Source organism: Rhinolophus hipposideros (assembly GCF_964194185.1).
Source record: "Rhinolophus hipposideros genome assembly, chromosome: 19".
Classification (NCBI taxonomy): Eukaryota; Metazoa; Chordata; class Mammalia; order Chiroptera; family Rhinolophidae; genus Rhinolophus; species Rhinolophus hipposideros.
In genome coordinates this window covers 29,920,893-29,935,623 of record NC_138065.1, presented here as the reverse complement: position 1 = coordinate 29,935,623, position 14,731 = coordinate 29,920,893, and the positions used below count along the sequence as shown (strand labels likewise).

At 41.1% G+C, this 14,731-nt stretch overlaps 2 protein-coding genes across 6 annotated transcripts in view; both read right to left on the bottom strand.

Moving 5' to 3' along the window:
- Positions 1-13,120, bottom strand: part of MDM4 (MDM4 regulator of p53) — a 64,644-nt gene extending 51,524 nt beyond the window's left edge. For all 5 annotated transcript variants that reach the window (XR_013991814.1, XR_013991815.1, XR_013991816.1 and 2 more), the window contains exon 1: positions 12,985-13,120. The gene's annotated coding sequence lies outside the window, so the exon portion shown is untranslated. The remainder of the gene's footprint in view (positions 1-12,984) is intronic.
- On the bottom strand, positions 1,283-2,986 carry LOC308487966 (neugrin-like). Its single transcript, XM_081026965.1, has 2 exons — positions 2,817-2,986; positions 1,283-2,452 (listed from the first exon to the last, which is right to left on the bottom strand). Exons 1-2 carry the CDS (start codon positions 2,978-2,980, stop codon positions 1,753-1,755), a joined length of 864 nt encoding a protein of 287 aa, XP_080883091.1. The 5' UTR covers positions 2,981-2,986; the 3' UTR covers positions 1,283-1,752.
- Positions 13,121-14,731: the final 1,611 nt, after the last annotated feature.

Genomic DNA, 14,731 nt, shown 5'->3' with positions numbered 1-14,731 from the left:
TTCTCCAGTCACTGTAATTTAATTTACAACATGTCAATTTGTTTAGTCTTGTCACAGCAGAATAATAATGTTCCAATTCCAGGCCTGGCAGCTTCGTTTTTGTGTTTTTGGAGGCCCCTAAATCTGGCTACTCTACTAAGTAGAGACCAGCTGAAGCCCAGCCTTCCAACCATACTCTCCAAAACACACATTTTGGGACATTTCTGCCCCAGCTGACACCTGTCTACAGCTAAATGACAGACCACAAGTGAAACCACCAGAAGAACCATGCAACTTAGCCCACAGAATCATAAGAATAAAATGGCTGTTGTTTTAACTCCATAAATTGTTGGGTGGTTTATTACTACATAGCATTAGATAAGCAAAACACATGGCAAAGACCTAAAGAGGTCTTACTCTGTACCAAGCACACATATTAACCCATTTAAAATTTAAACAATCCCATGACATAGGCAATGTTATCTTTATTTTACAGATGAGGAAAGAGGGACGTTATCTGCCCAAGACCACATAATAAATTGCTGGATAAAGATTTCAAACTCAGAAGAGCTCTTAAGTCCTTACTTAGCAATTATTTTTTTCCCATTAGACCTCAAGTGTACAAATTTAGACTAATCACAATCCTTTCCTTCAAGACATACTGTTGTTCATCCATACCTGGCCCACTTTCACTTGAGTCTTTTTAATAATGCAATAAGCATCCACAAACTAGGACTCTGACAATCTATATCTAACTATATCCCCAACCTCATTCCCCTGCCTCCCAACAATCATCTGGAATCCTGTTTTGATTTTCTTCACTTCCTTTTTATGCATTTTACTGCATAAAAATGGAATCCTAAGAACTACGTATGTATATTTTAGTTGCTTTCAACTTAAAAAAAAAAAGACAGGTATGTTATATGTAATTTTAGGGATTTTTGGTTCCCTAAAATAAATTTTCACTTCAGTTCTTTTTTAAAAAGAATTTATTGTGGTAAACTATATATAACGTAAAATTTACCATTTTTAGGTGTACAATTCAGTAACATTAAGTACATTCGCAATGCTGTACACCAACACCACTATCTAACTCCAGAACTTTTTCATTACCCCAAAATGAAACTCTGTACCCGTTAAATAACTCCCCAATATCCCCTCTCCCCAGGCCCTGGTAATCACTATCCTATTTTCTGTCTCTATGAATATGCCTATTCTAGGTACCTCCTATAAGTGAAATCATACAATATTTGCCCTTCTGTGCCTGGTTTATTTTTTTATTTATTTATTTTTTTTTGCTACATTTGACTTTATTTTGCACATAATGAAAACAACTCATTGACTAAGCAGTTCCATAATTGTTAGTGTTCATTAATCAAGAAGTAAATGAGGACAGAAGGCAAACTTTTCATTTCCTCCCAAACATATACCACAAGCAAGTACCACAGAAACTCAGTAACACATGCAACACAGGCTGGTTTCAATGCAGAGTCTAAGCAGGAAGGCTGAGTACTGAAGATCCATATGGGTCAGACCAGGACCACAGCTCCAGGAAGCTGGACTCCACCCAGCCAGCTGCCCCCACCCATACACATCTGCCTTATGGAGTTCACAGCCCCTTGTCAGATTCAAATCCAAGCAGCTCTTTCCTCCCACATGCAGGCTCATCACTTCTTCCTATTCCAAGGGGATAATCCATACACAGAAATCCAGGCAGTTCAAATATACTCGCCTAGCTGTTTCCTGTGGCATCTCGACAAGCCAGGCTCCAGTTCAAATTCTGTACAAGAAATTCCCGTTATCGTCAAAGAACTCTCGCCCCCTCTGCACTACTTTGCTGCTGAAGTTCTGGTCACCCGGTTCCCCTGCCTTCAACTCTTCCAGCTTCTTCTCAGTGGGCAACCCATCACCGTCACTTCCCCGGGGGGCCTCATAATCACTGGTGTACTTCTGCGGCGCTCTCTGATGACCTAGGGCTGCAGTGACAGGCACAAAGCTCTCCTTCTCCAGGCTCTGGATTCCTTTATTCCTTCCCTTCTGTCTCTTCGGTGTGTTTGTACTGTGACTATTCGGTTCTATCATCTTCAAAGTTGTGCTGTGACCCTGGCCTTGGGATGAGGTTTCACCCCTTGGGATCAGCAAAGAGCCTGACACGGAGTGGCCTGTAGAAAGAACCTTCCAGTTATCCCCAGAGCCTGGAAGCCCAGCTTTCTTAAGGACTTTCTGATCCTGCTTCAGTTTCTGCTCCAATGTGGGTACAAACTTGCTTTTTAAAACCCTTCTGATCACATCGGTGCTGACATCGAAGCCTTCAGCCAATCTGGGAACTGACCAGGGCTCTGCAAATTCCTTATGTAAATACCGGATCTGTTCCATAGCTTCCCGCGTCAGGGTCCTGGGCGGGGCACCTGGCGCCTCCATTTGCCTCCGAATTTTCTGGAACCGAATGGCTTTTTTCTGTCGTCTCAGGGCGCTGGGGGAGAGAACCAATGGCAGAAGCCATGCGTGCCAGCAAGACGGGCGGTTGAAGCGTCTCGGGCTAAATGCCGGAGTGCCCAGCCCTCTTTCCTTTGTTCAGCGCCTCAGAAATCAAACGCCTGGAACAGCCCCTAAGCATGCCGAACTCTTTTTTAAAACGGGCCATGAAATACGTCACTAGTGAAGGGATCCATGGCCCCAAGGGAGCTGAACACCTGCCCCTGCGCCTCTGACAAAGGGAAGGAACAAGGGTCCCTGCGAAGGCGGCAAGAGGATGCCCGGAGCCAAGGGGGCGCTGCCTGGAGGGCCGGGGCGCCGAGGATCCGCTTCAGGCTGAGGGCTCGGGAAGGAGCGGGTACCTCTCCACCTCCTGCAGCTCCCGCTCCTCCGGCTCCCAGTCGAAATCGGGATCCGGCTCGCGGCCGATAGAGCCCGGGCCTGCCACCCCTCGGGTCGCGAACCCACGGCGAGCGACGGCAGCACGGACACGACTTCCCAGCAAGACGTTCAGACTGCCCGCCATGTTGACCGTGCCTGGTTTATTTTACTTAGCATGTTTTCAAGGTTCATCCATGTCATACCATCCTTTATTTTTTCAATTATTTTGACTGCTGTATAATATTCCAGTGTAATTTGCGTGCTGGACATTTGAGTTGTTTCTACAGTAGGTTTTCACTACAGTCATGTGACACATAAGGTCATTTTGGTCAATGATGGACCACATATACAGTGGTGGCCCCGTAAGATTATGATGGAGGGAATTTTTTTTTTTGGCCTAGTGACATCATGGCCTCAGTAGTCACAGCATGACCCATTACTCACGGCTTTCACCATAGTCTACTTGATCAAAATGTATGCTTGTGAAATTCTATGTTCATTAAGTTAAGCTTGTTGGGTTTTTTTTACAAGCTTATCTATCTGCTAATTTGTCATCTTGACTTACAAATAATTGAGCTGAAATCTCCCACTATGGTGATTTGTCCACTTCTCTCAATGTAGTTCTACCAATCAGCTTCGTCTTTTTAAAATGATTTTTAATCAGAGGCATACATGCTTTAAACTGCTATATCTTCTTGGTGAACTGTCATTATACAGTGACTCTTTCCATCTCAATTAAGACATTCTTTCTTCAAGTATATCTTACATTAGTAAAGTCATGCCAGTTTTCTTTCATAGTATTTTGAAGCACGTTTTTTCCTTTCAATTTTTGTGCGCCCTTAAACTTTTGATGTGCCTCTTACTACTTTTGACTGCAAAGCAGAGGATGAATGTGAGGGAATAAAGACAGACAGGGAAAGATTTTCAAATGGTAGAATACTGGGAAAATGAGAGGGAAGAACATCATGAGCAAAGGCATTGTTCAAGGATGTACGTCAGAAAATGAATCCAAAGCAAGACTTATCCCTTTTCCACTTGGAATCTCTTTTGAGTACAGCAGGATTAGATAATGTTAGTCACTCCTGAAAAGAGAAAAATGAAGCTTAACAAAGTCAAATAACTTGCCCAAGTAGAAAGCTTATCCTTTGTCACTATACTATGCTTCCAGTTTGGTATAGTGGACCCTTGAACATGGGTTTGAGTGCACTGGTCCACTTATACATGGATTTTGTTTTCAATAAATAACTGTAAATGTATTTTTCTTATGATTTTCTTAGAAACATTTTTCTAGTTTACTTTATTGTAAGAATACAGTATGTAATACATATAATATACAAAATATGTGTTCATCAACTCTTCATGTTATCAGTAATGTTTCCTGTACCTATTACTAGTAAAGTTTTGGGGAAGTCAAAATTATCCACGAATTTTCATTTGGGGTGGTGGTGGTGGGGGTGTCGGGACCCCTACACCCCACATTGTTCAAGGATCAACTGTAGTTATTTTCTGTTGCTCAAACCAGAAAGTTAGGAGTCATCTTCATCTCTCCCTCCTCCACCATTATCACATCATCGAACCTTACAGATTTTAACTCCTAAATAAATCTTGCAAAACCACTCCTTCCTTCTTCCTCTTCATCTTCATGACTATATCCCCAAACAAAAAGGGTCATTTCTTTCCTGCATCACTGCAATAGATTGGTCTCACTAACCCCATTTCAATTCAAACTCCAAATTACAGCCAGGATTAAAATACAAAAACAAACAAAAAAACCAATCCTACAGTGCCAGGCCCTGCTCCATAGTTCACTTCTGCTCTATAAAGATAACCACAGGGAAAGCCATACACCTTGCACACCAGCCACACTGATCTGGTTTCTCAAACAGGGCCTTTGCTTCCTGCTTCAGGGCCTTTGCACACACTGTTTCTTCATTTGAGCACTCTGAATTCTGTACAAGACTGACTCATCCTAAACCTTCCCGTCTCGGGTTAAATGTCACCTCCTCAACAAATCATTAATAGATGCTAAAAACATTGAAGTGAAACACTAGGGGAGGCAGGACTTTAAATCACATGGAGGAAACTTACACACTTAACCCACTGACCAAACTTATCTCTAAAAGAGGGTCATTCACACATTATGAACCTCCTGATCTAAAGCAATAAGCACCCAGTCCCTCCTATGAAGTATTCTTGGCCCAAAAAATTCAAATTTAATCAAGCTTCTTGATCTAACTGCTAACTACCTGTTTGTAGGGAAAATTGAGAGTAGAGAAATAAGGACACAATATAAAACCAGGCAATTAGCCAAATACAGAATGTAAGAAATTCTATAGGACCTCCAGTGGAGGGTATGTTTGTAGGGGGACCTAACACAATGTGTGGACCTTGTTGAAGACCTGATTCAAACAAGCCATCTGTAGAATGTCTTTTTTTCCCCGAAATAACCAGGAAACTTTGACTTATATACTAGGTATGAGATACCCACTGTTGATTGTAGAAAGGCACTGTGGTTAATTTTTTTTATTAAACACTGACTTCATAAGAATTAACATCCTGATATACAAAATGATGTATGTGATATGCTTTAAAATATTTCCTCAAAAGGTGGAAAAAGTAGAAAAAAATAGTACTGAATTAAAACAATAGGTTTTAATTACCTTATTGAATAGTACACAACAAATGTGGGGGCGGGGGAGACCACAAAAATTCTGTTTATGTATTGTTATCTTGAAAAAACTAACACTCTTGGAAAACATTCCAGTTACAGTAAAAGATTCGGTATCACTAACCTATACTGCTTTGGCTCTCTGGGGATGTGTTTCTTTCCATTCAATAATAAACCCTAAGGCTGAGTATAAAAAGCTGAAAAGACTATGCCTTTTAAGTGAATGAGGGAAGAAAGTCCTTTTCACAGTTTTCTTTGCTTGCTTTCAAAAGGACTCTCCCTCAAGAGATGTGTATACTGAAAGATAATACAGCAGAACTAGGAATACCCCAGGGCAGGCCAAAATACCCTGTCTTTCTGGGCGTTTTAAGAGTGAAGGACTATCCTACATGGGCCTGTAGAGCTAACGCAGCAGGCTCTCCCATTTCCAAACCCTTAACAGCCTCACTGGGGATGTGCCCATAAGCTTTCATGATGTCTTCAATGTCCTCTCCATTCCATCTTGGTACTCTACTCCAAGTCTTCATTTTCACCACTCACCACCCACCCTAATGCATGAAACTCAATTTCTTAAATTTTTACCACTCACCTGTTTTGTTGAATTTTGAATATTTGTTACCTTTGTTTTTAATATAATTTATTTCATAATAAGTTTATGGAATTTTCTTTCACTACCTGTTTTTAGTAGAGATTTTTCAAACTACAAGTTGTACCCTACTGAGTCTTAACTCCTCCCCTCCATTAAAGAATTTGAATAGAAAATAAAAGAGAACAAAGGTAAACATGTTATTGAAAATAGCTAAGACTTATCACAGTTAAGCATTTTGTGTCAGCACTCTTTAAAGCACTTTATACGAGGTCTAACTTCACGAACTTGCCACTGTGCGCTCACATTGGCAGCGCTGTACAAACAGTTCAGTGAGGTTTCATAACCTTGGTGTATCAGTGTCTCACAGCTGTGTTCGTGTTGACGTGTGGCGGTGTCTTGCTGTGTGGCGTTCATTATTGTTGTTGCATGTTTTTGTGTGCCACCGCAAAAATGCCTGAGCTTCAATTAGAGCAACGAACAAACATTAAAATTACTCGTTAAACTTGGCAAGAGTGGAAGTAAAATCAGGGACCTGTTAGTCCAAGTTTATGGGGATAATATGATGAAGAAAACGGCAGTGTACAAATGGATTCAACATTTTTCTGAGGTGAGAGAACACGTCACTGATGAAGAGAGGTCAGGGCACCAGTAATGAGCAGAACTGGAGAAAACTGCAAAAATTTGTCAAATTGTGCATCAAAATCATTGGCTGACTGCAAGAAGAATAGCAGACCAAGTAAACATCAGTAGAGAAACAGGAAAATCTTAACTGAAAATCTTGGCATGAGAAAGGTGCGTAAAAATGGTCCCGGGAGGCCGGTTAGCTCAGTTGGTTAGAGCGCGGTGCTAATAATACCAAGGTTACCAGTTCAATCCCTGCATGGGCCACTGTGATCTGTGACCAAATTTAAAAAAAAAAAAAAAGGTCCCGAAGGAACTCACCGATGAACAAAAGCAAAGGAAAGTCAAAGTTGAAGTTTGCCAAGACTTTTTGGAAAGGCAAGAGGATGTTTGGGGCCATGTTATCACTGGTGATAAAACATGGGTGTACCAACATGACCCTGAAACAAAGCGTCAAAGTGCACAATGAAAGTCAGCCAATTCTCCATGACCAAAAAGTTCCGTCAGTCCAAATCAAGAGTCAAAATGATATTGCTAAACTTCTTTGATATCAGAGGGAACATTCATTATGAATTTGTACCAAATGGACAGTGAACCAAGTTTGCTATTTGGAAGTGCTGAAAAGGCTGCGTGAAAAAGTTAGAAATGACCTGAACTTTTTGCCAACAATTCATGGCTCTCGCATCATGACTATACCAGCTCACATGGCACTGTCTGTGAGGGAGTTTTTAGCCAGTAAACAAATAACTGTATTGGAACAGCCTCCCTACTCATCTGATCTGGCCCCCAATGACTTCTTTCTTTACCAGAAGATAAAGGAAATATTGAAAGGAAGACATTTGAATGACATTCAGGACATCAAGGGTAATATGGTGACAGCTCTGATGGCCAACCCAGAAGAGTTCCAAAATTGCTTTGAAGGGTGGACTAGGCACTGGCGTCAGTGCATAGCTTCCCAAAAGGAGTACTTCAAAGGTGACTGTAATGATATTCAGCAATGAGGTATGTAGCACTTTTTCTAGGATGAGTTCGCGAATTTAATTGTCACAATAACTCATCTAATCCTTACAGAGATCCTAAGAGGTAGATAGATATATTATTGTCCTCATTTTCAGAAGAGGCACTTGAGGCAAAGAGGAAGTTAAGTTGCCCAAAATCATGGTCTGCAGAGCCAGAGCACTTAACCACTACCCTTCCTATGTATACTGAATCACAATACAAAATTTATTTTTACGGGAGGACATGGTTAAAAAAGTTTGAAAGCCACTGCCTTAGCACCTGTCCTTTCTCTTCTTCTATGCTCTATTTTCTGTTCTCAAAAATCCTTACTCATTGTTCTAGGTCAAAAGTCACTTCCTTGTCAAGGCTTTTCTGATTCTGCAAGAGAGGCTGATGACACCAGAGCATATCTATTAAAACACCACATTATAGTTATGTTTTTACGTGTTCTCTAGTAGATTGAAATCAAAGAACAAAAACAGTCCTCCTCATCTCTCGATGATGATGTGTGATTTTTACCCTACACTTAGCCAAGAGATTCCTACATCTCATCTTCAAACCTTTACCATTGAAGACAACTATGATTTTAAGACTAACTAAAACAAAAACTTCTTGTCAGAAGTTAGCAGAATTAATCATTTTTATGAATTCTTTAGAGCACTAAGGACCTCTATTAAACACTACTGTCTGATTCTTTCAACTAGATACACGAGAGTGTTAAAGAAAAAAACCACAGGCCCAAAATGGAATCACCTGTGCTAAAAGCCCACGATACCAAACCTATCTGACCAAATTGCAGTTTCAACCTCTCCCAGAAATGTAATCTTAATCAACCATTCTGGACTTTTCTAGTCAAACTATTAAGGTAATCAATATGGGTACTCTCCACTCTCATACAAAGAGGCAATCTGTATGATAAAAATCCTTCTGAATCTACATGATAAAAACTCCTTAAAAAAGGTGTCCTGGGGCAGCCCGATGGCTCAGTTGGTTAGAGTGCGAGCTCTTAACAACAAGGTTACCAGTTCAATTCCCACATGGACCAGTGAGAGGCAACGGCTTGAGCTTGGAGCTGAGAAGTCAGTGGGCAACCCGTTGGCTCGGTGGTTGGAGCACGGTGCTCATAAGACCAAGGTTGCCAGTTCGAGTCCCACGTGGGCCAATGAGCTGAGTCCTCCATAACTAGATTGAAAACAATGACTTGACCTGGAACTGAGCTGCGCCCTCCACAACTAGATTAAAAACAACAACTTGACATGGAGCTGATGGAGTATGAGGGAAAAACATACTGTCCCTCAATATTCCCCAATATTTAAAAAAAAAAAAAGAAAGAAATGAGCTGGAGCATCACCCAGCACCTTCAAGGAGGAGACACCCTAGAGGATTGGGCAGGCACCAGAGTCCTGCTGAGGCAGATCCTGCTCTGTAGGGTCAGCCCCTGCACAACAACACTTCCACTGTAGTCAAGGCCAGTCCTCACAATCAATGAGCCAGAGGGTCAATATCTCCCATTAATGTGCAAATAGCAACGAAGGCTCAACTACAATAGGGCACACAGAACCCACAAAAGGGATACACCTGGAGTGCATGGCTCAGGTGACCAGAAACACTGCGCCACTGAACCCCACAGCACACGTACTACATAAGGCCATTCTACTAAGACGGGGAGACATAGCAGCCCTACCTAATACATAGCAACAAACACAGGGAGGCTGCCAAAATGGGGAGACAAAGAAACATGTCCCCCCCCCCAAAAAAAAAAGAACAAAGCTCCAAAACAGAACTAAACAATATGGAGACAAGCAATCTACCAGAAGCAGAGTTCCAAACACTAGTTATAAGGATGATCAATGATCTCAGGGAGAACTTCAAAACAGAGACAGAAAATATAAAAAAGAACCAGTCAGAAATAAAGAATACAATAATGGAATGAAGAATACATTACAGAGCATTAAGAGATAAATGAAGCAGAAGATCAAATCAGCGATTTAGAAGGTAGTAGAAAACACCCAATGAGAATAGCAAAAAGAAAAAGAATCCTAAAAATTGAGAAGAGTTTAAGGGGCTTCCAGGACGATATCAAGCGTACCAACATTCGCATTATAGGAGTACCAGAAGGAGAAGAGAGAGAGCAAGGAATTGAAAATCTATTTGAAGAAATAATGACAGAAAACTTCCCTAACCTGGCAAAGGAAATAGATATAAAAGGCCAGGAAGCATGGAGTACCAAACAAGATGAACCCAAAGAGACCCAAATCAAGACACATCATAATTAAAATGCCGAATGTTAAAGACAAAGAGAGAATCTTAAAAGCAGCAAGAGAAAAACAGTCAGTGACCTACAAGGGAGATCCCATAAGACTGATTTCTCAACAGAAACTTTGCAGGCCAGAAAGGATTGGCAGGAAATATTCCAAGGAATAAAAAGCAAGGAACTACAACCAAGATTACTCAGCAAAACTATCATTTAGAATCAAAGGCCAGATAAAGAGCTTCCCAGACAAGAAAAAGCTAAAGGAGTTCATCACCACCAAACCAGTATTACAAGAAATCTTAGAGGGACTTCAAGATGAAAAAATAAAAATAAAAATAAAAAATATGAATAAAATGGCAATAACTACATACCTATCAACAATTACTTTCAATGTAAATTGAATAAATGCTCCAATCAAAAGATATGAGAGGGAAGAGGAGGATAGAAGAGGGTAAAGGGGGGCAAATATATGGTGATGGACGGAGAACTGACTCTGGGTGGTGAACACACAATGTGATATATAATGTATTACAGAATTGTACACTTGAAACCTATGTAATTTTACTAATCATTGTCATCCCAATAGATTTTAATAACAAAAGAAAATAGGAGAGCTGAATGTATATGCTGCTTACAAGAGACACTTCGGATTGAAAGACACACACAGACTGAAAGTAAAGGAATGGAAAAAGATATTTCATGAAAATGGAAACAAACTAAAAACTGAAGTAGCAATACTTAAACCAGACAAAATAGACTTTAACTCAAAGACTGTAACAAGAGACAAAGAAGGACCGAGTAATCCCATTTCTGGGTATTTATCTGAAGAAACCCAAAATGCTACTCTGAAGGAACATGCTCATCCAATCTTTTCATTGTAGCATTGTTTACAAAGCCAAGATATGAAGGCAACCTGGATGGCCCTGAATGGATGAATGAATGAAGAAGAGGTGGTGCATATATAGAATAGAATATTACGAGCAGTAAAAAAGAATGAAATCTTGCCATCTGTGACAACATGAATGGAGTTAGAGAGTATTGTGCTGAGTGTAGTAAGTCAGACAGTGAAAGACAAACGTCATATGATTTCACTTATAAGTGGAATCTAAAGAATAAAATAAACAAACGAAACAGAAACAAACTCACAGATACAGAGAACATTTTGAAGGTTGCCATATAGGAGGAGGGTTGGGAGTAGGTGGAAAGCGAAGGGATCAAAGAGTACAAATTTGTTACAATCATGCGGATATAGGGTATAGTATAAGAAATATAGTCAATAATATTGTAATAACTATGTGTGGTGTCAGATGGGTACTAGATCTATCATGGTGATAGGTGGGAGGGGGGTTGGGGGCAGAGGGAAAAAAGTAAAGGGATTAAGATTTACAAATTGCTAGTTACAAAATAGTCATGGGAATGTAAAGTACAGGGAATATAATCAATAATTTAGTAATAACTGTTGATGGTGTCAGGTGGGTACTAGTCAGGGGGATCACTAAATTATATAAATGTCTAACAGCTATGCTGTACACCTGAAACTAATATAAAATAATATTGAATGAAGTCTAATTGAAAAATTAAAAAGCGGGGAGGATAAAGAAGAATAAGAGGTTCAAAGTTTCAGATATAAAACAACTTAAGTCTTGGGGATGTAATATACAGCAAAGGAAATATAGTCAATAATATTGTAATAGCGTGGTACAGTGTCAGATGGTTTGCTGGACTTATCATGGTGATCACTTCTTTAGCACAGGAAATATAACCGATAATGTGGCAATAACTCTGTATAGGGCCAGGTGAGTACTGTTGAATAACTATGATGTACACCTGAAAACTAACATAATATTATATATTAGCTCTATCTTAATAAAATTCTTTTAAAAAATTTTTTTTCTTTTTAAAAAAGAAAGTACTGTTCAGACGTTTTGGTTCTTATCAGGTCTGCTATGCATTTACAAAGATGGAAATGTGTGCAAGTGTATACTCCAGCAGTTTACAAAGCAAACAACATGCCAAGAAACAAACTAAAAATCCATCAGTGGTGAATTGGTTAAAGAAATTGTTGTACAACCCTATAATACAACACTACACAAGTCGTTAAAAGGAAGCATTTTATGTATACTTTATGGAAAGCTGTCCCTGATATTATTTGAAAAACTTAAAGGTACAGAGCAATACGAAACTATCCCAACTGCTGTTTACATGTGAGTATGTGTAGAAAAGTCAGGAATGATATCACATCAAGCAATTAACAGCAGCTAGCCTGAGGAGGAAACGGGTTAGGGATGACGGATTAACTTCACACATCTATATTGTGTGCCTTTTTTAACCAAGCACTCACTACTTTAGTTTTTTTTTAAGACTATAAAAAGTTGTGATCCTGACCAGTACTGACGAAGGGGAAAAGCAGGGGCATTTTCTCCAGGAGTCGCTTTAAAGGTGCTTTTCAAACTTTAGAGTGTACAGGAATCACCAGGGAGGTGAGCTAAAATACAGATGCCCGAGCCCATCTCTTGATACTCTGTTTGGGGAGGCCTGGTTGTAGCCCCCAAATTAGCACTCTTCAAACAGTCAGTCATGTACCTGACAGGTGATACTCAGCCCTGAAAATTATTATCTTAAAATCTTGAGACACCTCCATGTCAGTCTCCCCACCTCCCTCTCTCCCTCCCACCTCTTTCCTCCAAAGTGTCTTAGTATTTCTCAAATTCTGCGTCCAGTTAAATATCGTCAACCATTTCGATTTTAGGTTTGTAACCTAATTGGCCAATCCGCATCACATCATTCCGTTTCCATTTTTATTTTCTGCAGCGCGGGTCACAATCTCACAACCCTTGACCCACCAGTCCTTCTTCCGCCCGGCGCGACCGGCCCAAGGTCGCCACCCAAGCAGCAAGCTCCGCCCGCCTGCTCTGCCCGCTCCGGGGCCCGCGGAACCGGCCGCGCAGCCGCCGGCTCCCCACTTCCCGCCCCCGGCTCCCGGCGCCTCGCCAACGAATCCAAAGAGCCACAACTTACTGCCGTTCCACAAGTGGCTCCTACACTTAACGCGGGTGAAAGAGGACGTCAGTTACAGGTCCTCAGGCCTCGGCAGCAATTTGAAACCGCGAGCAATGAGGGAGCAACTTCCGGCCTCCCAAATCTATCTCACACTAGAACTTCCGGTGAGGCCTCCGGAAACCATAGATGGTCAACTGTTAGAGGGCTAGAGAGGATGAGCTTTCCATACCATAGAGTAGACTTCCTAGTCCGGGAGAGAGAGTCGCGGGGCCTGGATGACTAAGAGTTGTGAGGTTTCAAGAGGGAACGTTTCAGGAATTTCAGGAACGGGTGGGGTCTTGTGATATTTGAAGATGTGTGCTAGGAGATCAAAAAACTGGGAGCGGAGAAACCTAAGAGCATCATCAGAGGCAGCCTTCAGCTCATCAGAAAAAAGCTTCTCCCTCTGTTTCTCAGCGTTGACTTACTCATTCTTACTCCCCAGAGGAGGCTGAAGAAGCGAAACAGCAGCCTAACGTCGCTAATTGGGGGAGATAAGACTAGAATCACTACAAGATATGTGGTAAATGCTAAAAGAGGTGCAAAGATCAATGAGATGGAGCTTATTTGGATCACAACCAGGTCATCTCTAATCCTACTAATATAAAAGACCGGTGTCAGATGGCATTGCCTCCCCCAAATACCTCATTTTATTTCAGGATGATTCTAAATGTTAGAGGATTTTCTGAGCTGAAATGTGTTATTTTGCAATTTCTATTGGTTTCAGTTCTGCACCTGGAAGAGGAATAAAGCTTCTTCCTTCCCGATTTATTCCTATTCAGTTATTTGAAGACAGCTACCAAGTCCAATCTCTAACTCTCTCCTTTGTTTTTCTGCAGGCTAAAAATTCCATCAGAGCCTTTAACTACAGTTAACCCTTGAACTACACTATAGGGTTAGGGGCCCTGACCCTATGCAGTCAAAAATCTGCTTATAACTTTTGATTCCCCAAAAAACTTAACTACTGTTAAGTAACAAAATTCAACCAAGTAAATACAAAGATCTATTTGGCTTTATTAAGTGATTCATGAATTGGGCAGCATCCCATCTAGTAACTAGAAAGGCGCTCTGAGGGTTTGTACAAAAATGGAAGATTTTTATAGGAAGAAAGGTGGAGCAAGGCAACTATTAACAAACACAAGAAAGGATTATTTGGGGGGCCAGGACACCTTTCCCCCACACCCCGCCCCCAGGAAGATTTTACCATGAGATTGTGTTGGCTGGAGGAATGACTCACACGGGAGACCAAAATTGGTTTATTAGAATTTATTTGGCGTGTTTGAGCTGCAGGAGGTCAGGCTAGAAAAGACCATAACCTCCTCAAGCAAAGAGGGGTATGGAGTTTTATAGGAAGGGGTAAACGAGGCTGTTCCCCCTTCAGTGACAAAGGGTTTCAGGGCATGACCAAGCCCTCCAGCTCCACACCCTGGCCCCAGGTCGCAGTTGGACAGCCGAGGCCGCTGATCACTGGCACCTAGGAGATAAAGCAAGACAGGATCAAGACAAGATGGCTTTTAAGACAAGGTTTCTGCTCCAGGCCTAAATGTGGCTTAACAGATTGCTTCTTCTTTCTATGGTGGGATGGAAGGGCCCATGTGACAGATTACTTTCCTGGTGCTCCACCAGAAAACTCCATACTGATTGATTAAGATTGTATGTCTGGAGAAAAAAAAAGGATTATATGTCTGGGAGAGTTTGAAACTGCACTTAGATCAGGTATTAAATC

Excerpts from the sequence above, each read along its gene's own strand:
- LOC308487966 (XM_081026965.1), bottom strand. The coding sequence starts at position 2,980 with ATGGCGGGCAGTCTGAACGTCTTGCTGGGAAGTCGTGTCCGTGCTGCC. Across the intron at positions 2,453-2,816 it reads GAGCTGCAGGAGGTGGAGAG|CGCCCTGAGACGACAGAAAA; the intron begins GTACCCGCTCCT and ends TCTCTCCCCCAG.